Source organism: Chrysemys picta, chromosome 7 (assembly GCF_011386835.1).
Source record: "Chrysemys picta bellii isolate R12L10 chromosome 7, ASM1138683v2, whole genome shotgun sequence".
Lineage (NCBI taxonomy): Eukaryota > Metazoa > Chordata > Testudines > Emydidae > Chrysemys > Chrysemys picta.
In genome coordinates, this window is record NC_088797.1 from 55514936 (window position 1) to 55536839 (window position 21904).

The 21904-nt window shown below is 53.0% G+C and overlaps 1 protein-coding gene across 1 annotated transcript in view; it reads right to left on the bottom strand.

Annotated features, from left to right (window-relative positions):
* Positions 1-21904, bottom strand: part of SYNPO2L (synaptopodin 2 like) — a 59339-nt gene that overhangs the window by 33422 nt on the left and 4013 nt on the right. The window contains exon 2 of the mRNA XM_005285590.5: positions 2198-2349. Within this exon, the coding sequence (XP_005285647.2) occupies positions 2198-2349 (152 nt within the window). The remainder of the gene's footprint in view (positions 1-2197; positions 2350-21904) is intronic.

The window sequence follows — 21904 nt, forward strand, 5'->3', positions numbered from 1 at the left end:
ATTTGTCCCAGCACCTGCTGCCTGCAGGTGGGCTCTGGTGTGGTGACATAAGGCCAGTGCTATTCTGGACACCTTCCGCAGGCCTCTCTTGTCACACTTAATCACTGGTAAGAACCCAGAGCCACGGGAGAACACAGCAGAATGTCTCAGTGCACTGGCTCACTCCAGCTAGACCAGGGGTGGGCAAACTTTTTGGCTTGAGGGCCACATCTTGGAGGGGAAATTGTATGCAGGGCCATGAATGTAGGGCTGGGGCAGGGGGTTGGGGTGCGGGATATGGGAGGGGGTGCGGTGTGCAGGAAGGGGCTCAGGGCAAGGGGTTGGGGTGCAGGAGCAGTGCGGGGTGCAGGAGGGGGCTCAGGGCAGGGGGTTGGGGTGCAGGAGGGGGCTCAGGGCAGGGGGTTGGGGTGCAGGAGGGGTGTGGGGTGCAGCAGGGGTCTTAGGACAGGGGGTTGGGGTGCAAGAGGGGTGCGTCAGGGGGTTAGGGGGCTCAAGGCAGGGGGTTGGGGTGCAGGTGCAGGATGGGTTTGGGGTGCGGGCTCCAGCCCAGTGCCACTTACCTCAAGCAGCTCCGGAGTGGCAGCAGTGTGCAGCGGGGCTAAGGCAGGCTCCCTGCCTGCCCTGGCCCCGCGCCGCTCCCAGACGTGGCCAGCATGTCCGGCAGTGGCTCCTGTAGGAGGGGTGGGGCAGGTGGCTCCGCTGCACGCTGCCCTCGCCTGTGGGTATCACCCCCGAAGCTCCCATTAGCCACCGTTCCCCGTTCCTGGCCAATGGGAGCTGCAGGGGGTGGTGCCTGCAGGCAAAGGCAGCGCATGGAGCCTCTTGCCCCTCTCCCTCCCCCGGGGCTGCAGGGACGTGGTGCCAGCTGCTTGCGGGAGCAGCGTGGGGCCAGGGAAGGCAGGGAGCCTGCCTTAGCCCCGCTATGTCACGGGGCTGGCAATCCCATGGGCCAGATTGAAAGCCCGTACGGGCCGCATCCGGCCCGCAGGCCATAGTTTGCCCTCCCCTGCGCTAGATGGAGACCTGGTACTGATTCCTTGTGGGTGGGGACATCCTGCCCTTTTCTTCCCTGTTTGAGCACAGTCACCCTCAGGCCCCCGCTCTGCAGAGACCATCAGCCAGTGTGGCTCTTTATCACTGTGGAAGTCTCCTCACAGGGACATTCACTAGTGCTTTGTCCAGTCTGGGGTACAATAGGGGTGAATTCTGCACTCTCAGGGAGAGGGAGGAGTTGGAACCTCCCAGGGCTTTTCTATCTCTAACCTACAGGATTTACTCCCGATCTGGACTGGACCCTAATCCAGCAAACCCTAAAGCACTTGTTTAACTTCTCAGGAATAGTCCCACTGAAGTCTATGGGCCTACTCATGTGCTTGAAGTTAGTCCCCTGCTTCAGTGCTTTGCTGGATCAGGACTGGACCCTAATCCAGCAAACCCTAAAGCACTTGTTTAACTTCTCAGGAATAGTCCCACTGAAGTCTATGGGCCTACTCATGTGCTTGAAGTTAGTCCCCTGCTTCAGTGCTTTGCTGGATCAGGACGTTAGCCAGCCGGACCTCTTGCAGGCCAAAGGGGGGGACATGTCTGGACATATGCTTCTGACTTCTTTATGCCTCTGTTTCCATCCCATTATTGGCCTTTCTATGAAATGCTGTCATTAATGCACCATGCCATTTTTCCTTTAATGTAATTGACCCATGTGTAATCAAACCCAGTTGTACAGAATACTCATTTATCTAAAGTAAAGCAATGTCACTAATGTTACTAATGAGTGTGATGAACTGTCTTGTGTGAAACACTGCCTGCTGCAGAATGGAATCATAATTGCTCATCTATGAGTCATATTCCCTGTATTGCTAACAATGATTCTCTTAGCTAAAGCAATAGGAGCAGGAGGACCTGAGTTCTGTTCCCCATGGTTGCTGTGCAGTCTAATTGGCCGTGGAGTATGGCATAGAGACAACCAGGAAGCCCGAGGAGGCCATACATTTGTTGAATGCAAAGTCCTCCATAGGCCTGTTTTTCTGACTTGTTTTCATGCCCCAGTGTACTAGGACAAGGCTGCCCTGCCTTGTGTTAGCGAAAGTGTTACCCACATCCAGCTGTGTGACAGCTGCTGTGCAGAAGGAAGCTGCGCTGCAGGGGGGCTGTATCCCTGCAGTTCGCTCCCTGCCTGGAGCCCGCACTCGGCTGTTACCTTTTCACACAGATGTGGAGCGTGTCGCAGGAGGAGTCGATGATGTGCATGGCGCTGGCGTGGGAAAGGCCAGCGCATAGCTCCCCGTTGATGGATACCAGCTCGTCGTTTTCCCACAGGCCCCCCCGGCAGGCTTTGCTTCTCTTGCGGATCTGGAAGAGGGAAAGCAGAGGGAGGTTGGGAGGGAGAGAAGGAGACTGTCTAACTTGGTTGACTTTCAGCGACTGACTTATTCATTGCTCTGCAAACTGTCCCCAGATAAGCCACATGAGGGCAGGGGGTGCTGCTAGGAGGGTCGTGGAGTCTAATCCTGGCTGTCCTGGCTGACCGTAGGACCTCAATCAACCCTCATGAATCTCAGTGCCCAGGAAGGGTCCTTCTGATCTGCTAGGTGCAGAGCTGAGCTCTTCATTAGCCAGATTCCAATCTCTTAGTGTGAATTAACACCTGGATGCTCCTCTCCCTGCCTCTCATTCCCCACCCCACCCCCTGGTTTCAAAGAGTGTCTGTTCTTGTGGGGAGGGAGTAGGTGACCAGATGTCCCGATTTTATAGGGACAGTCACGATTTTTGGGTCTTTTTCTTAGAAAGGCTCCTATTACCCCCCCACCCCCTGTCCCGATTTTTCACATTTGCTGTCTGGTCACCCTAGGAGGGAGCAGGGGCACTTTCCCAATTAGCCCATAATCCGGCTATGTCTCAGCTTCCCCAGCTGGGTTGGCTGAAGCCGTCTCTCCAGTGGTCTTGCAAATAGAATGTGCACTATGCATAGGTGGCTTTTCCCTTTTTCCACCTCTAGACCCTTGGGATTGGGCCAGAAGAAATGACACCTGCATTGTAGGGCAGTGTTTCTCAAATCTGGCTACCATGGCCGCATGCGGCCAGCCACCAGAGGCCTTTCTTGCAGCCACAGCCTCCTGGGTAGTGATGGGGGGGAAGCAGTAGCCTCTCCCCCAGGGCTGCCAGCCCTGCCCTCCTTTGTAGCCACAAATGCCAGAGGAGCAGGCAGCTGGTGTGAGTTCCCAACCTTCCCAGGGGTGGTGGGGCTCTGGCTTCCAGCTTCAGCCCTGGGGTGGCAGGCGCCAGGCTCCAGACGCAGGGTTTCAGGCTCCATCCCCCAGTCAGGGGGCTTTGGGCTCCAGCCCTGGGCTCGTCCCCCCGACTCCCTCTGGCCTCCACTGCCTCCCTACCCACCTCTCCATCCATGGCTTTCTGGGGCCGTGTAAGTCTGCTGTGAAAAGCGATATTTCTATGTTTGTTAATATCACTTTTCACTGTCTCCCAGCTAGCTAGTAAGTCTGCTGTGAAAAGTGATACATACAAATATACATATATTAGTTTTCACAGCAGCAGCCATACTAGCTAACAAATCTAAAAACAAAAGCAGCCAAAAAAGCAAAAGAAACAACAACAAACTATACAAGAATGTGCAAATCATCTTATTTTGTTTCTATTCTGTTTAGGTCCAGTAAAGAATAGAGACAACTGTATGTTATTTTTATTACTAAGTCTGCAAAAAAAACCCTACATGAATAAATTACAATGATTTGGACATGTATATGTGCATATTTATTTGTTTTTCCTAGTGTTAATTAAGTATTTTAGGAAAAATTGTCAGAGTGGCCACCAACAAGAGTTGGTGGCCGCACTCTGAGGCCACCAAAAATTTTCTTGTGAGAACCCCTGCGAGGGGCACTTGTAATACAGACAGGACAGGCACGGAGCTTGAATAGTTATTAGCATGGATTGGATGGTGGGTCACAATACCTTCAGAGAGCTCCATTCCTAGCCAGGGATGCCTGTGTCATGATGCTTGGGTGGCGGAGGAGAGTCTCACAGAAATGTCCCTGAAATCTCTGCACCGTAAGACACCCTGTTCTCTGCCCATTATGCCACTGTGCCACATGCCCCAAGGGAAATGTCCATGTGGTAGGACCAAACATAGTGGTGGGATAAGTTATACACTGGGGGCCTGGTTTTCACTTCCTTTTCACTAGCGTGAGTCAGGAGTAACTCCCCTGCAGCCAAACACTGAGAGAGGAGAACCATGCCCTAGGAGTCAGCTGATAAGGAAGCAGGTGTTGCTAGCGGGTGTCACCTACGCTGAGATGGCATTCAGTGGTTATGCAAAATGAGTGCAGCTCCCAGCCATCTAGCATTCTATGGGACCAAACACAGCCCCCAGGGCAAGGGGACATAGCACTCATTGAAATCAGTGGGAGCTGCTCTTGCTTCTGCCAGGTCTGAATTGCTCCCAGCAGTGTTGGGGCTGGTGCAGGCATGAATTAAAGTAGAAAGGAGCATGGCCTCCTGTGCTCCTGCTGGCTGCATTTCTTGCTCCACGCCCCAGCTTCTGCCTCCTAAGCATGTAACTTACACCCGTTGTGCCAGTCACAGAGGGCCCCACATTGTGAGAAGCTGAGTGCTTCCAGGGGAAGGCTCCAACAACACCTAGTATTGGGCCCTCAGGGCCACACCTGGGCTAGTTACGTTACTTTATCACTTACATCCACTGAGACCTGCCTTGGGCCTGATGCTGCCTTGCTATGCTAATGTAAATCTGGAGTAACCGCTTGGCAGGCATTGGAGCTACTCTGGATCTACACTGATGTAACTGAGGTTGGTGTCTGGTCCCTTGGCTGCAGCAGAATGACAGCAGAGATGAATCTGGCTGCCTAAGGCTCTCTTACACCCAGTGGATAGTTTACCATCTCTTTTACATCACTGCTGAATTTGGCCCAGAAGCTTTCCTCCCTTGGAAGCTGCTGTACCACAGAGTGAAAGGTTTCTCCTGTGGCTGTGGTGGCGTTCCTTCCTGTGTCGCTCCTACCTCAAGCAAGCCTTCTCCAACACTATAACTGTTACTAGGCAGCATGTTGCTTGTGGATTAGTGGGCAGTGTCAGTTATAAAGTCACAGGGGCTCGTGGCTATGTGTCACTGCCCCTCAGCCAAGAGGATGAGCGAGAGGCTGTAAGTCACTCTACATGCCATCTGGCAAGTGGTGCTGGGCAGACACAAGCGCTACACCTTACTCCAGATGCTGAGTACAAGCCTTTGACACGGCCAGCTCTGGGGAGTGGAAGTCAGAGTCCTGATCATTGAGCACATGCTTTCCCTGTACCACTTGATGTTGCATTATTTGGATTATCACCTCTTCATTTAACACTACGAAGCTTCACTTGCATTGTAGACTGAAAAAGCGGCCCATTCTTTAAAGGCAGGGATGTACAGTTAAATGGAAACTGACAGGTAGTTTGGCCTCATAGTTAAAAACATAAAGGGACTGATTCTCATTTATACTAGGGCCCATGTACACCAAAGTGGCAGTGGAAAGCGGCCCTACAGTTGTAGTAAATTACAATAATACCCATTTTAAAGTTACTTTATGCTGCCAGAGTGGTGTAAAGGGGCCTTAGTGTAAATGAGAATCAGGCCCCAAAAGCTTTTACAAAACCCATCGCTCGTAGCATTTTCCCATGAAATTGAAACAAAAAAACAAAATGAAAACAGCTTTATTTGTGTCTGAATTGGTCCATTCCCCCAAGCCGCTTGTGCAAGCAAAACACATACACAGCTGTGCCAAGAGGGTTCAAATCCCTATTACCAGTAGGCCTGAGAGGAGAATTCTGGTCTGATAGCACTGGCCACGTTGCATGCACTTAGCACAGGTGTGAATGATAAAACAAGATCAGGCCAATGATTTTTAACCTAACAGCAAATGGCTGAATTTGCAAATGTTTCCCATGGATTTCTCCAGGTCCTGCAGAGGCGGGGAGAGAGAAACAAAGTCCATGCCGAGCATTTTATATCGGATCTAGTGCACTTTTGTGGTGGGGGGGAACCCCACAGTGAGCCACAGGCCTGGGACATTTAATGTCACCCCCATCTCCACTGAAAAGATGCATTCTCCCACCTCTTCTAGTGTGTCGCTGCTCGTCAGCCAGACTCCCTAAGATTGGCAATAGCCACGCTCCTTAGGAAATGTGAGGGGGTTGCACAAGGTGCTGAGTTCCCATTTGGGGAGGAGGCAGTTGTAGGGGCCCAGAGAAGGGGGTTCCACTGGAGGGCTTGGGGACTGGCTGATATGCAGACTTAGACCATCTGCAGCTCTGGTGGGTGCATTCCAAGCTCTCCCATCTGCCAGTCAGAGTTGGAGTGGGCCTGTGGTTGAGGGGGGCACTGACCACCCACAGCAGTACCCCCCCACCCACCCAGCAAAGCAGAGGAGTAAGAGGGGCAGCAGCTTTAGCGTGGGTTCCTGGCTTTAGCTGCACCACGGAAATCATGAACCAAGAGCACCAGACCTGAGCAGCCATCATGTTCCAGGTCGCAACGCCCAGAGCAGGGAGCTGGGCCCAGCCCCACAGGATGGGAGCCACTGCAGTGCGGGGAGTGCTGAGCAGCTCTCCAACACCACCAGGACCTCCCCTCCACACCGGGCCGGGATTCAGGCTGCGGTGCTGGTGTGGAGGGTGCTGCTGTGGGTGGTCTGTGCCCCCCTCGACCACAGGGACCGATTCAGTCAGGAGGCTGCGTCCACCCCAGGCTGGGACCGAGAAGATGGTTTGTGCTGTGAGTTGTTTGTCTTTATCTTGCCACAGCCTCAGAGTCTCAGCCCTGTGCTTTGCCTGCAGGCTTAAACTAGGGGCTGGCTCATCTGAGCTGACACATCCATCAGTTCAGCCTCCAATCTCTCCTCACCTTGGTTCTTCACCTCCTCCTCCTCCGCAGCCTGGAATGAGATCATGAGGGCCCATAATAAACCCTGCCTGGAGAGAGAACAACTCCTCTGCTCTTATCAGAGTCCCACCCCCTGCCCCCTCCTGCTTGGGGCAGCTGCTAGCCAGACAGACAGAGAGACAATAAAAAAACTCCACACCTCCCAGCTGAGACACAAGATACATCAGACAGGACAGAGATGCAAGGAAGTCCCATGGGCATTTGGAGAAATACCACCCATTGCTCGAGGACCAAGAGGCTCCATGCTCGGCACCAGGTGGAGACTAGTCCTCAGACTGAGTTGTTTCTGATGTTGGAGAGAGAGCATAGGGGTAAGCTCTGTCAGCAATATCAAAGAGGTTGCTCTTCCCATCCCATTGTGCTCCTACATGCCAGTTTGCGCCAGTTGGATGTGGGGATGGGGTGGAGACAGGCAGAACCAATGAATTGATCTGTCGGCCTATTTAGGGTCCTACAGGGCCCTCCCTCACTGTAGTATCTGTGTGCTGGCCAGAGTGGGTGAGCATGGATGCTGGATGCACACCCAGGTGGGGTGGTCATGAATTTGGGTGCATTTCATGCTCTCAGTTTAGTCAGGTTTGGACTTGGGGGAGGCAGGATGGACAGAGATCTGCAATGAGCAGGCTGAGGGGCATGATTCAATAACAGGCTTTAGCTGTGTTTGGGAGGGACTTTCCACTCAGCCACCAGCACAGGATCCTGGAGACTATGGCCTGGGCTGCGCACAGGTGTGCACCAGAAAAACAGAAGAGACAGGTATTTCAGTGCTAGCCCGTGTAGGCCAGCAAGGGGGCTCCAGCTCCTTCCCATCCTCCCTCCTCCTTGGAAAAAGAAGCCAATTCCCAGTACAGGTGGAGAAATACAGAGCCTAAAAATAGGATGAAAGGCTACCCAGCTGTCAGTGCTCCTGGATTCAGCTGCACATGGGCGTATCAATCCCCTCTCGGAGCAGAGCTAGGAACAGTGTATTCACAGAGCAGCTGGATTCTGCTGGGAGTTCTGTGTGAGCACAGCCCAGGGCTGAAGACAGCGGAGGCTATTATGGGAAGAGGAGGAAATATGCATATCCTGCAGTGTGGAGCACTATGCCAGTGACATCCAGCTCTGGACAGGGAATGGCACAAACATGCTGACCAAAGACTGGCCAAGTCACTGCCTGCGCGCCTTGCTCAGTGGGAGGTCAGTAGACATCACAGGCCAGGCATGCGGGACAGGTTGCCATGCCGGCTGCAGGCCTACTCACCTTGTCAAAATAACACCCCCTGCTGGCCAGCCAGGAACCGCAACACCAGTAACTGGAAGGAGTGTTTGCCTATGGTCCTGGCTAGGAGAGAAAGGTGTTGGACAGCAGCTATATCAATGAGATGGGAAATGACAGGAAAAGCGGAATTTTAAAGGAACCTGAGGGAAATCCTCTCTGCACCCTGTACTGGCATTGTGGGGTGTGAGCCCCTTGCAACCCCTTTCTTGTCAATTTCAGAAGCTGCTTTGGTGAGCTCTGAGGAGGGGGCCCAGGATGGTGACCTCAATGCTAAGGACCCTTGGTGTGGGGGCTTCTCTGGGGTGCCACTATGCTTGGCACCATGGTTCCTCCTTTTGGAGAAAAACAAACCCCAAAGAATCTTCCCCTCCCACCAGTTCTCTGAGCATCATGTATCTTCCTGGCCTGCTGTTTTCCCTGCCCTATTCACCTCACATTTTCATTAGAACTGGGATCACCTTCCAAAGGGCTAATTCAGCCCCCTCTGGCAGCCCCCCAGCAGCTACCATGGTGAGGAGATTCCAAAACCAGAGGACACCTGGAGGTCCCCAGAGGGGAGCGGTTTTTCATTTCTCTCAGTCTCCGTTTCATAGAAATCATAGAATATTAGGGTTGGAAGAGACCTCAGAAGGTAATCTAGTCCAATCCCTTGCTCAAAGCAGGACCAACACCAACTAAATCATCCCAGCCAAGGCTTTGTCAAGCCGGGCCTTAAAAACCTCTAAGGATGGAGATTCCACCACCTCCCTAGGTAACCCATTCCAGTGTTTCACCACCCTCCTAGTGAAATAGTGTTTCCTAATATCCAACCTAGACCTCCCCCAATGCAACTTGAGACCATTACTCCTTGTTCTGTCATCTGCCACCCCTGAGAACAGCCGAGCTCCATCCTCTTTGGAACCCCTCCTCCCCCCTTCAGGTAGTTGAAGGCTGCTATCAACTCATTCACTTCTGTGGGATGACACACATGCCTTCACTGAGGCATGTGTTTATGGCCTTTCCTGAATCGAGGCCTTGTTCATTTATGCAAATGAAAATACAAGAAATGCAAACGTGTCTAAAATAGGGATGTGTTTGATATCCCCCCCCCCCCTTATGACTGTATTCCTCGTAGATTGCAAACTCTTTGGGGAGCAAACTTTTGTGTTTGAGCAGCACCTAGCACAAGGGGAGGGGGCTGACACAGATGGGAACTTCTGGGTGTCCCTGTAATATAAATGTTTGTTATCATTTTTATCACTGTCTCCATTAGGTGCCTGTGAAACTAGGAAGTGGAGATTTAAAGTTGATCTTTGAACCCATTGGCTCAAATGGAAGTTGGTTACATTTCTGAGTGGTTTTTATAGCTTATGGTTTTCCTGCTGTTTACATTTATTTAGTTTGTTTGTTTGTTTTATTTTCAATAGTATGACTTACTTCTGATATGAGGGTGAAATTCCCATTTAAATCAATGTCACTGGCATATGCATTTGAGGGCAGAATTTGGACTGATATTTCTAGTTTAAATCAATACTAATTAATGATAATGCCTTCTCTTGAAAAAATCTTTTATACACAGTACTCAAACCCTAACTGTATCCGCACCACTGTCTGTCTTAAGTACTTAGAGACCTTTATCACCATAGGATCTGAGTGACTCATAGTCTGTGATACAGTTATCCTTACAATACCACTGTGAGGCAGGGCAGTGCCATTACTCCCATATTGCAGAGGGGGAACTGAGGCCCAGAGGGACTAATTGACTGGGCCACAGTCACACAGAAAGTCTGTGGCAGAGCATGTCTCTAGAGTCTCAGACTAGCACTCTAACCATTGGACAATCCTCCTTCTACTATCTCCCCAGCTTCCATTTTTCCAGTCTACACATACATGTTCCTTTCCTATTTGCTCATCGATAGGACTATGATTTTGTCCCAGAGATCAAGGAAATAATGAATTTGAATAAAGTCTGTGAACTCTTGGAAATGGCTGTAAAAACACATTTGATTAGGCTCCAAAACTGAGTAGCATTGTTATCTGGCGCAAGGATATAGTGAAAACCACATTGTTTAGTGACCTTTCTTTGGTGACTTATCTTTTTTTCCTCACACCTCTGCCGTGAAAGATGCTAAAAATTTTCATGCCAAAATCACAATCTTACTCATAGGCCATCCTTCCAAATCTTTTACGCTCTGAGGGCTCATTTGTCCATGGAGTTAAGGCAAATTAACTAAATCTGTGAAGTTAATGCACAGAAACTAAAGTGTGTTAAACCCAGTGTGGACACTCTCATTCAGAAGCTCAAGTGTTAGTTCCTGTACCTTGATCCTACAACGACACAAACTAAGGCCACTTCTGAATGAGTGCATCCATCCATGGGTTTACTGCGCTTTAGCATATGTGCATTAATCTCACAACTTTAGTTAATTTATCTTAACTTTCTTAAATATCCCCATGTAGATAAGCCCTTAGTTGCTGCTCTCTGTACTCCCTCTAGTTGTGACCATTAGCATGAAGGGTAAAAGTGACCTCCCTTCTACCACAGCCCTAGGAATATAACCCATCTTTTCTTTCTTTCATTACACTGTCCATTCCTCTAATTTCTCACATTTCATCAGCAGGGGGGAGGGAGAGGAAAGCAGTTAAGAAGGAAGGGAAAGCAAGGGAAGAAAGAAAAATAGGTGAAGGCAGCAAGTGAGGAAGACAGGAGGGGAGAAGGGATTGAGCAGAGGGAGAGAGCATGGAGGTAGGGCAGGGAGGAGAGTCAGGAGAATTTTCCTTTTACAGTCCCAGGGAGATAAAAGGACCAAGTGACTGCTGGATGTGTCTCTGGGGATTTTGTCAGAGCTTTGGGAACAGAATGCAAGTGGGGGGTAGGAGGGAGTCAGATGTGGACTGGCAGCATCTGTCCTTCCGTGTGAACTATATTTAGGTAGCAGTATGTGTGGGGTGACACAAGCTGGAGCACTAATAATGGAGATGTCCTGATTAAAACGCAGCAGCTTCATGTCTAGTCTGATCCCAGCCAAGGGCCATTCTCGAAGCCTTTCACCCAAGCTCCCTGCTTTGCGCCACCCTCCCTGAGGAAAGGGATTGTGCTGTGGACAATCACAAGCAGTTTGCAGAGCCTTTCAGGAGTAAAGGTTATGTAGGGTTACCATATTTTGTGCCTCCAAATGGAGGACACTCCCCGGGGGCCCGGCCCCGCCCCCAGCCCCACCCCCGCCCCCCGCCCCAACTCCACCCCCTCCCAAAGTCTCCGCCCCCTCCCCTGCTTCCCGCGAACATTTAATTCGCGGGAAGCCTGAAGCAGGTAAGGGGGGGGGGAGGAGGCGCGGCCCAGGCTGGTCCCCCCACGGCTCCAGCCTGGGTCGGCTCGGGCCCTGGGGTGCCGGCCCCGACCGACCACCCCCCGGCTCCCAGCCCCGCGGGCCCGGCGCACCCCCCGGCTCCCCGACCCCGGCTCCCGGCCCGGCGCACCCCCTGGCTCCCCGACCCCGGCTCCCGGACCCCGGCGCACTCCCCGGCTCCCGGCCCCGGCTCCCCGACCCCGGCGCACTCCCCGGCTCCCCGACCCCGGCTCCCAGCCCGGCTCCCCGACCCCGGCTCCCCGACCCCGGCGCACTCCCCGGCTCCCGGCCCCGGCTCCCCGACCCCGGCGCACTCCCCGGCTCCCCGACCCCGGCTCCCAGCCCGGCTCCCCGACCCCGGCGCACTCCCCGGCTCCCCGACCCCGGCTCCCCAACCCCGGCGCACCCCCCGGCTCCCCGACCCCGGCGCACTCCCCGGCTCCCCGACCCCGGCTCCCAGCCCGGCTCCCCGACCCCGGCTCCCCGACCCCGGCGCACGCCCCGGCTCCCCGACCCCGGCGCACGCCCCGGCTCCCCGACCCCGGCTCCCCGACCCCGGCGCACTCCCCGGCTCCCGGCCCCGGCTCCCCGACCCCGGCACACGCCCCGGCTCCCCGACCCCAGCTCCCAGCCCGGCTCCCCGACCCCGGCTCCCAGCCCAGCTCCCCGACCCCGGCGCACCCCCGGGCTCCCGGCCCGGCGCACCCCCCGGCTCCCAGTCCCGCGGGCCCGGCGCACACCCCGACCCCGGCTCCCGGCTCCGCGGGCCCGGCCCGGCTCCCCGACCCGGCTCCGCGGGCCCGGACCGGCCCCGCGCCCCCCGGCTCCCGGCCCCGCGCCCAGCCCGGCCCCCTGCACCATGCCCCCGGCCCCGGACAAAGAGGCCCCGGCCGAGCCTCCCGATTTTCCCAGACATGCCCGGCTTTTGGGGATTTCCCCCCGGACGGGGATTTGAGCCCCCAAAAGCCGGACATGTCCGGGAAAATCCGGACGTATGGTAACCCTAAGGTTATGGCTTCTCCTCCCAAAAGGCAGTTCCTGCAGTAACTGCTTACTCTCATATGTGGGACTCAATGTGGAATGGGGGTGGGGGGGTTATCTTCCCCAAACCCCTGCCAGTCTCTCCAGCAGCCACCAGTAACTAGAGTGAAACAGGAGATGTGGGGAGACCCAGGCTGGTCTTCCCTCTTTTGCTCCCCTTGCCACACAGTGGAGGGCTGCAGGACAACAGTCAATCCTGGCTTGCAAAATGCATCCTATACAGCCCCTGAACATTTGCACAGTGGTGTATGCATAACGTGGTCTCTAGAGACTGAACTAATACTTGTCTCTAGTGACCAGTCAGCTGGCAGGCACTGTGTTGGGCACATACCTATGCATTTTACATGTAATGAACACTGCGCAATGCTGGACAAAGGATGCTGTCCAACAATCTTAACTTTTTATTTATTTAGCTTTGTATTTCATTTTAATAGTGAAAGTTTTACAGTTGAAAAGGAGAGGCTGATTTATGGAACTAGCTATAATGTGAAACCTTTTCAGGTGTGTGACAGCACCTGGGCAACAGCAGCTGAGCCAGCTCCAATCCAATACTGCACAGCCCGGGTTAAAAAGAGGTGTGCCTAAGCAGTGGGTGGAGGAGAGCTGGAAAGCTAATTAAGCCATTAGGCAGAGCCTACAAGTAAGAGGGAGAGAGTAGAGTTGTCAACAAGCAGTAAGAGGGAGAGAGTAGGGTTGTCAACTTTGTAATATTTAAAAACTGGATACTCCAGCATAGGGTGTCCATATTTCTCAAAGGGAAAACAGGACACTGTGTGGGGCTAGCCTGAGTCCCCCCTGCCACCCTCCCCCTGGGCAAGGCTGGCCTGAGCCACTCGCCTGAGCCCCTTTCCTGGCCCGAGCCACACACCTGAGTCCTGCCCCCCACTCCTCGCACACGGCTGGTGTTGCTGCTCGCTCGAGCCCTGCCTGCCCCCCGCATGAGGCTGGCATCACTGTTCTCCATCCCCCCACACGTTCCTCCACACCCCACTTTTTTGACAAAAGTGGGCATTTGTCCCAATTGCTCTTACCAACTGACCAAGTTAGCAAGAAAAAATAGGACAAATGCCCACTTTTGGGCCCCCCCAAAAAAATAAAAATCGGGACAGGGCTTAAAAGTTGCAGCCAAAAGTGGATGTATGGTCACCCTACTCCAGCAGGAGTGCCAGAATCTACCTGGCCCCGCTCCACCTTCCGAGGCCCTGCCCTGCCTCTTCCTCCAAGGCTCCACCATGCCTTGCCTCTTTCCCAAGGCCCTGATCCCATTTGCTTCTCTTCTCCTTGGCCCCCATTGCTTGCCATTTCCCCACATACACACACCCACGCCTGGGTTGGAAGGAACTCACCTGTGAAGTCGAGCTGGGTCCTGGGAGCTGCAACCGCCCAACACAGGTAGGAGGCAGCCCTGGCTGAGTAGAGGCTGGCGTGGTTCATAACCTGGCTCCTTCCCCTGGCCTGTGTTGACTGGACTTTGGGTGTTCAGGGCTGGAGCACCCATGGAAAAAAATTAGCGGGTGCTTAGCACCCACCGGTAGCTAGTTCCCTACCTCCCACCCAGCATCTCCTGCCTGCCGGTGGCCCCGCCAATCAACTCCTCCCCCTCCCTCCCAGCCCTTCTGCCCGCCGTGATCAGCTGTTCCACGGTGTGCAGGAGGCGCTGGGGGGGGGGGAAGAGCGAGGATGAGGCGCGCTCGTGGGAGGGGGCAGAACTGAGCGGGAAGGGGCAGAGCAAAGGCGGGAAGAGATGGGGTGGGGTGGGGCTTGGGGGAAGGAGTGGAGTGGGGGTGGGACCTGGAGCAGGACACTTTCTGGTCAAAAACTGGGCACCTGACAACCTCAGGACCTGCTGGGGCAGGGTGACCAGATGTCCTGTTTTTAAAGGGACAGGCCCGTTTTTTGGGACCTTTTCTTATATAGGCGCCTATTACCCGCCACCCTCTGTCCTGTTTTTTCACAGTTGTTATTTGGTCACTCTATGCTGAGGGCTCCCTAAGAATGTAGGAATATGGCTGTATATTGTACAAGGGTGATGGGAACCAACATTGTAAATAAACTGCACTGGATGTTTTACCAGCACAAGGGTCTCTAAGCAGTTTGTGGACTTGAGCAGAGGCAGGAGCGAGTGGGTCCTGCCACAAGTTGGTTGTGTTAAATTTCAGTGAACATACATTGGTTTAAATTGACGTATTCCCCTAAAGCACTGGAAACACAAATAGCGTTGTGTTAGAGCAGGAGAACCAGAGAGTGAAACTGACCAGCCTGCTTTCAGTAGCCAAGATGAGGGATAGCAAAAAATAAAACAAGGAGCATCAGTGGTGAAAAGTGAACTACATTTGTAAAGTTATTTCCATGTCAGTAATGGAAGGCCTTATTAGCGACATGGGCAAGGGAATTTTTGTGATATACAGGGCCTGACTTTGATCTCACATACACCTGATTTCTACTGGTTGGCATCACTGTAGGAGAATCAGTCCCCTTATTTTTCTTTAGCCTGAGAGTCCATTCAAACAGAAAGCAGCAGACATAGACCACTCTGAGCAGACAGTATGGATGAGATTACCAGAAACTGGTCTTCTAAGCCAAAAGCTCATCTCAAGGCTGGAAACAGATCTGTACACGGAGTTGACCACAGAGGATCGAGAGAAAGCTATGAAGATAAAGGTTTTTGATTACTTCACTGGGGAGAGAAGATGAGAACTGAATGAGATATAGCAACGTTGCCAAGCAATAATGCCAATTACACTAGAATAGCTACTGAAGGTATTAGATAAGTACTTGACCTGAAACAGAATGAAGCTGCAAGATATCAGGTTTTTATATGAAGGCTGGAGTCAGATGCATATGTCAGCAAGCTGAGAGCCCCAGCTTTTGGGATACAAACGATTCATCGAGCAGAAACCAAATCATGTGTGGCATCCCCAAGATCCACTTGCAGGCCAGATTCTGCTCCCACTGACATCAGTGGAGGCAGGATCAAGCACTCAGAGCACTATTGATCAGAGAAGCAGATCTAGCCCCAGACAAATGCTTCTTCATAGGGAGCAGGACTTTGCTGCTGTGGAAAGAGAGGGTGAGGGAAACTTGAACCTGATATGGACAGAGCACAGCGAGCACAGGAATATGAGAGATCTAGAATGCCATGAGAAGGGGTGGGGAAAAGGCCCAACTTATGGGCAAGAAGTGTGGGAAACAGAACCACTCTGAGTCAGTGCCACATTTACAGCAGGAAGACGAAAGCTGGAGGAACTCGATGGCTAGAGGGATTGGTAGCAGTTTCATATAACAGCCTTTCACCTGTCAGTTGCTGGTTGGAATGCAGCTCTGGGGCCTGATTGCTCCTTGTGTTACTACAGTTTTTATGGCAGTATAATTGCACTGAACGCATTGGAGTTACCGTGGTGTAAAACTGGAGTAACAAGGCCCATTACAAGAGGGGCCAAAAGTTGTTGGCCTTTAATTGGTGACCTACATGGAAAGTGTCTGGTGGTTTCAGTCCAGGGCCTGAGGACTGCAGAAACAGGCACCACAATTGTCACTTATGAGTCTTCTTGCTGGCAGCAGAGGGGCCAAAGCCGGAATGGTCATTAAGCTTGAATTACTCTCTGGGTGATTCCTTTGGGGGCATGGTGATAAAGCATTATGAGAGACATCACATTGCCACATGCCACACGTGTTCTGGGGATAAACTGGTAACCTCAGTCTCCAGAGCTGTCAATATGTTATGTTTTGCCAGCACTAAATGAACACAACATGTTATAAATAGCACAAGCCGGTGCAGTGCAGGGAAAGGCAGAAGAGCACAGGGTGGATTACACCAAACACATTAAAATCATTCCTGTGTGCCCAAAGCCAGTCCAGCAACCCAGACAATACCTGCACTTCCCAAAAATGCCATGAGAACTCTTCGCTGTTCAACTACTAGCTTGTTGCCCCAGTTTTTAATATAAGACCAGGAACGACAATGAGAGGAAAAACTAGTCTGCAGATATGGCACCAAGTGCTGGTGCCACATAGTAAAAGCATTCTGCAGCAAATAGGTAAATGCAAACTTAAAATAAAAATCCTTGCAAACAAAATTGCTTTGAGCTGGCATCCACCAGCAATGCAGACAGCAGATCGGATCATGGTTTACCACCACAATACTTTTAGTCTGAGAGACAATGAGGGCTGAGAAGAAAACATCTCTACCAATCATACTAGTAGAATATGAAGATGTAATCCCAGGAGATGAACACAGGTGTAGTAAAATCACCTTGCAAACGCACAGTCCTCTTGTGTATACCATAAGGCTAACAAAATGCAGAGTGCAATTGGCCCAAGTGGAGCACCTAAATAAAGAACCTATTGAGAAGGGACATGGTTGCTTTGACTGGAGCACACACTGTGTGGATCTGTAGCACAGTGGTGGTGAGGAACCCATCAAAAACTCTTTACCAGATGTGGATGATAAGGCAAAGGCAACATCCATCTCTAGTACTCAGGATGGCTCCTGGTATACAGAGCTGGCAGGAACCTTCAGGTGCCTCATGACATTTTGGCTGCCAGCATTAGGTATGAATGCATGGAGGAAATCAGATCAGCCTTTGGAGGCTTCCATTGCAATCGCTGACAGCCATCCACTAAAGGGACTTCTGGCCTCCAAGGGGACAGTAGCATCTGCCTGGCTGTGAGTGGACAGGCTATAAAGGATGGAGCCATCTGAGACAGCTTCAGCACAAAGCTGGGACAGTTCTTACACAGCGGGCAAAAACTAAGAAGTAACAGTCAGCATGGATTCTGCAGAGAGGGGAATGGGAAGGGAAGAGTTTGAGAAAGAGACCTGGAAGTGGAATTATCCCTGAGGGCAAATTGTGAGGAGCTAACTAGGTGTATTAGTGAGAGTTACTAAGCAGCTGTAACATGAGACTGAATACACATTTATATGATTTAAGAACTGGTCCTGATTTCACAGCAAAACTAACACAAAAAGCATGGAACAAGCTCTCTCTGATTTTGCATATGCTTGTCCAGCCATCCCTCTAGTCTTTTTATCCATTTTGAGACGATGTGTCCATGTGCGTGCTCTTTCCTTGCCCTTAATCCTGAACACTGGTGATGCCCAGGGAATCGAGAGCCGGACTATCAGTTGATGTAAATTGGTTATGCAGATTTGCACCAGCTGAGGATCTGATTCTCCATGTACAGTTCACCTTCTGCCCTGGGCCTGACAATCCTAACACTTCACCTCATCTGGGAGGATGGGAGCTTTCCCAGGAGTCTCCTGCAAAGCCATTCTGTTCCTAAAGCTCAGCAGCAGGGCTGATCCTACCTAGTGTTACCCTCCTGCTGGGTGCCTAGCTTGCAGCTCTCTCATGCTCAAGATGCCTGTGCGACCACACACCCTGCATGGCTGTCTGAGCTTTCTGTAGATACACTATGAACTGAGTTCCACAAGCACTGCTTCCTAAATATCTTCCGAGTGGTGGCCACAGCACCTGCCTAACTACTGAAAAGCCATAAAACAAGTTCAGGAGCACTCTGAAAGCTGGTAAGTGCAGCTGGGCCCTTTCCATGGTGCAGCCTGGATGCAGGGCCGGCTTTAGGAAGTGCAGGGCCCGATTCGAACAGTTTCGACGGGGCCCCGGGAGGGATGACAAAAAAAACCACCACACACACACGGGGCTTGTACTCACCGGGCCGCGCTCCTTGTCTTTGGCGGCTGGTCCTTCACTCGCTCCGGGTCTTTGGCGGCACTGAAGGACCCGCCTCCAAAGTGCCGCCAAAGACCCGGAGCGAGTGAAGGACCCGCCGCCAAAGTGCCGCCAAAGACCCGGAGCACCGCCGGGTAAGTAAAAATTAAAAAGGTGCCTCTAGCCAAGGAAGGGATTCTCTGCCACTTGTCCCCCACTCTGGGCAGCCCTGCCACTGGGCATGGGACCCTCTTAGGCTCGGGGCCCGATTCGGGGGAATTGGTGGAATTGGCCTAAAGCCGGCCCTGCCTGGATGTATTGGGCATGCAGAGGCCAGAGCTTCTGGCCTCTATCTACTATGCTGCCAGCAACATTGTTTTTGTGCCACAGTGTGTTAGGGCATCCCCCTGTCTAGCTCGTTAATAAAATCTGTTGCCCCATTAGCTTATTTATTACTGGGTTGACTTTTGGTGCAGCTTTCCGAGCTGTGTGTTAAACCATTTACCCTTTTCTACTGTGGGTTTCCCAGGCATTATTGAATTCTTATGTTTCCTTTAACTCGCTCTTCATTCCTGCCACGTCTGAGAGTTGTGATGTTGCCCATCCTCCATGCCAGGGCGATACCTTACGTATGGCTTTACCATACAGGCATTACAGCTGATTGCCTATGTGGAGCAAAATAGTCACTAAGTGTCTCTGTGCTTGGCTGTGAGCTGCTAGGCACAGATATCTGCTAGTTAACCTAGGGTACGAGACAACCCTAAAGCTGGCCCAGTCACCGATTAATACTGGTGTTTCAGAATTGCTGATAGTACTAGGGTCACTGGATCCTGGGCACAGTTGAGTAGAGGGAGCCATGTGCATCTCCCTCATCCTGAGACCAGCCTGGTGTAGTTTAGAGCAGGGCTGCTTTAAATTACATCAGACCACCTATGGCCCCCAGGGGCTGATTGCCAGAGTGCATGCAGCTCACTCTGAGCATGTCCCTTAAACCAGAGGCTGTGGAAGATGGGGGGGTATAGAAGCCAGCTATGCCAGTTCTGCATCAGCTAGGCCCAGCCTGGGGATCCAGCTGCTCTCTCCCCCTTTGTGCTACCTGGAGTGGGGCTCACAACTGAGCCCTTCATGTAGCTACGAGGTTTAAAACACCTACTCAAGCTATGTATTCTCCTTGTAAGATGACTTGGTCTCTGTATGGAGAAGCAGCTTCAAATCCCATTTTTAACCTGTTTCTTTATTCAGTTGAGGCAAACTCAGTGACTGTATGTTGGAAAGAACAGTTTACAACAAAAGAAGGAGATCAGGTTGGTTTAGCATGATCTACCTTTTGTAAAACCATGTTGTTATAAGCTGGGGACTCATCAGTTGGAAGTAACAGAGGAGGAGAAGGACCTCGGAGTATTGGTTGATCACAGGATGACTATGAGCTGCCAATGTGATATGGCCGTGAAAAAAGCTAATGCGGTCTTGGGATGCATTAGGCGAGGTATTTCCAGTAGAGATAAGGAGGTGTTAGTACCGTTATACAAGGCACTGGTGAGACCTCATCTGGAATACTGTGTGCAGTTCTAGTCTCCCATGTTTAAGAAGGATGAACTCAAAGTGGAACAGGTACAGAGAAGAACTACTAGGATGATCCGAGGAATGGAAAACCTGTCTTATGAAAGGAGACTCAAAGAGCTCGGCTTATTTAGCCTAACCAAAAGAAGGCTGAGGGGAGATACCATTGCTCTCTATAAATATATCAGAGGGATAAATACCAGGGAGGGAGAGGAATTATTTAAGCTCAGAACCAATGTGGACACAAGAACAAATGGATATAAACTAGCCATCAGGAAGTTTAGACTTGAAATTAGATGAAGGTTTCTAACCATCAGAGGAGTGAAGTTCTGGAACAGCCTTCCACGGGGAGTAGTGGGGGCAAAAGACATATCTGGCTTCAAGACTAAGCTTGATAAGTTTATGGAGGGGATGGTATGATGGGATAGCCTAATTTTGGCAATTAATTGATCTTCGATTATTAGCAGGTAAATATGCCCAATGGTCTGTGATGTAGGGTTACCATATTTGCACAGTCAAAAAAGAGAACACGGGGGGAGGAGCCCCACTCTAGCCCCGCCCCTGCCCTGCCCCGCCCCCAATCACTCCCTCCCACTCCCTGACTGCCTCCCTCAGAACCCCCAACTCCCCCCTGCTCCTTGTCCCCTGACTGCCCCCTCCTGGGACCCCTGCCACTAACTGCCCCCCTAGGATCCTACCTGTCCCCTGACTGCCCCGACCCTTATCCACACCCCCACCCCATATTCACACCCCTGCCCCCAGACAAACTCCCGGGACTCCCATGCCCTATCCAACTGCTCCCTGCCCACTGACAGGACCCCCAGAACTCCTGACCCATCCCAACCCCTCTGCTCCCTGCCTGCCTCGACCCCTCTCCACACCCCTGCCCCCCTGACAGCCCCCCCCAGAACCCCTGACCCATCTAACCCCCCCTGCTCCCTGTCCCTGACTGTCCCAACCCCTCTCCACACCCTTGCCCCCCTGACAGCCCCCCCAAACTCCCGACCCATCCAACCCCCCACTCCCTGTCCCCCGACCAGGGCCGGCTTTAACAAGAGCCCAGGAATCGAGCTGCGCTCTGGCCGGAGTTGCGGGGTTTGAGGCCAGGCCAGAGGTGCTCGGCCGGGGCCGGGCCGGCCGTCCTGGGGCCCGAGCCAGACTGGAGCCGCTGGGGTCAGGGCTGGCGCGCTCAGCCGGAACCGGAGCCACTGGGGCTGGGGGTGCTCGGCCGGCGCCGCTCGGCCGGAACTGGGGCCAGTGCACCAGGGCCTGAGCCGGGCCAGGCTGGAGCCGCTGGGGCCGGCCGGGCCAGAGGTGCTCGGCCGGGGCTGGGCCGGCCGCCCTGGGGCCCGAGCTGGGCCAGAGCCGCTGGGGTCGGGGCCGGCGCACTCGGGCTGGAACTGGGGCCGGTGCCCTGGGGCCCGAACCGAGCCGGGCTGGAGCCGCTGGGGCAGCCGGGGCCGGACTGGGCCAGTTGCGCCTCCCCGGAGCCCTCCTCCTCGCGTCCCCCCCGCCCCAGCTTACCTGCTGCTGCCCGCCTGCCTCTGCTTCTTTTCAGACTTCCCGCGAAGATCTGATTCGCGGGAAGGAGGGGAGGGGGAGGAGCAGGGGGGCAGAGCGTTCAGGGGACGGGAGGAGGGGGAAGACAGCTGCGGGGCCGGGGGCGTGCTAAGGCTGCAGGGGATGGGGGGGAACCGAGAAGGGGTCTTGGATGCCGAGCAGCGCCGCTTTTCGATCTATAAATAGCCGACCCGGGGGAAATCTCGGACATTTTTAGATTTTTAGAAATCCCCCCCAGACGGCTATTTATAGATCGAAAAGCCGGACATGTCCGGGGAAATCCGGACATATGGTAGCCCTACTGTGATGGGATGTTAGATGGGGTGGGATCTGAGTTACTACAGAGAATTCTTTCCTGGGTGCTGGCTGGTGAGTCTTGCCCACATGCTCAGGGTTTAGCTGATCGCCATATTTGGGGTCGGGAAGGAATTTTCCTCCAGGGCAGATTGGCAGAGGCCCTGGAGGTTTTTCGCCTTCCTCTGCAGCGTGGGGCATGGGTCACTTGCTGGAGGATTCTCTGCACCTTGAGGTCTGTAAACCACGATTT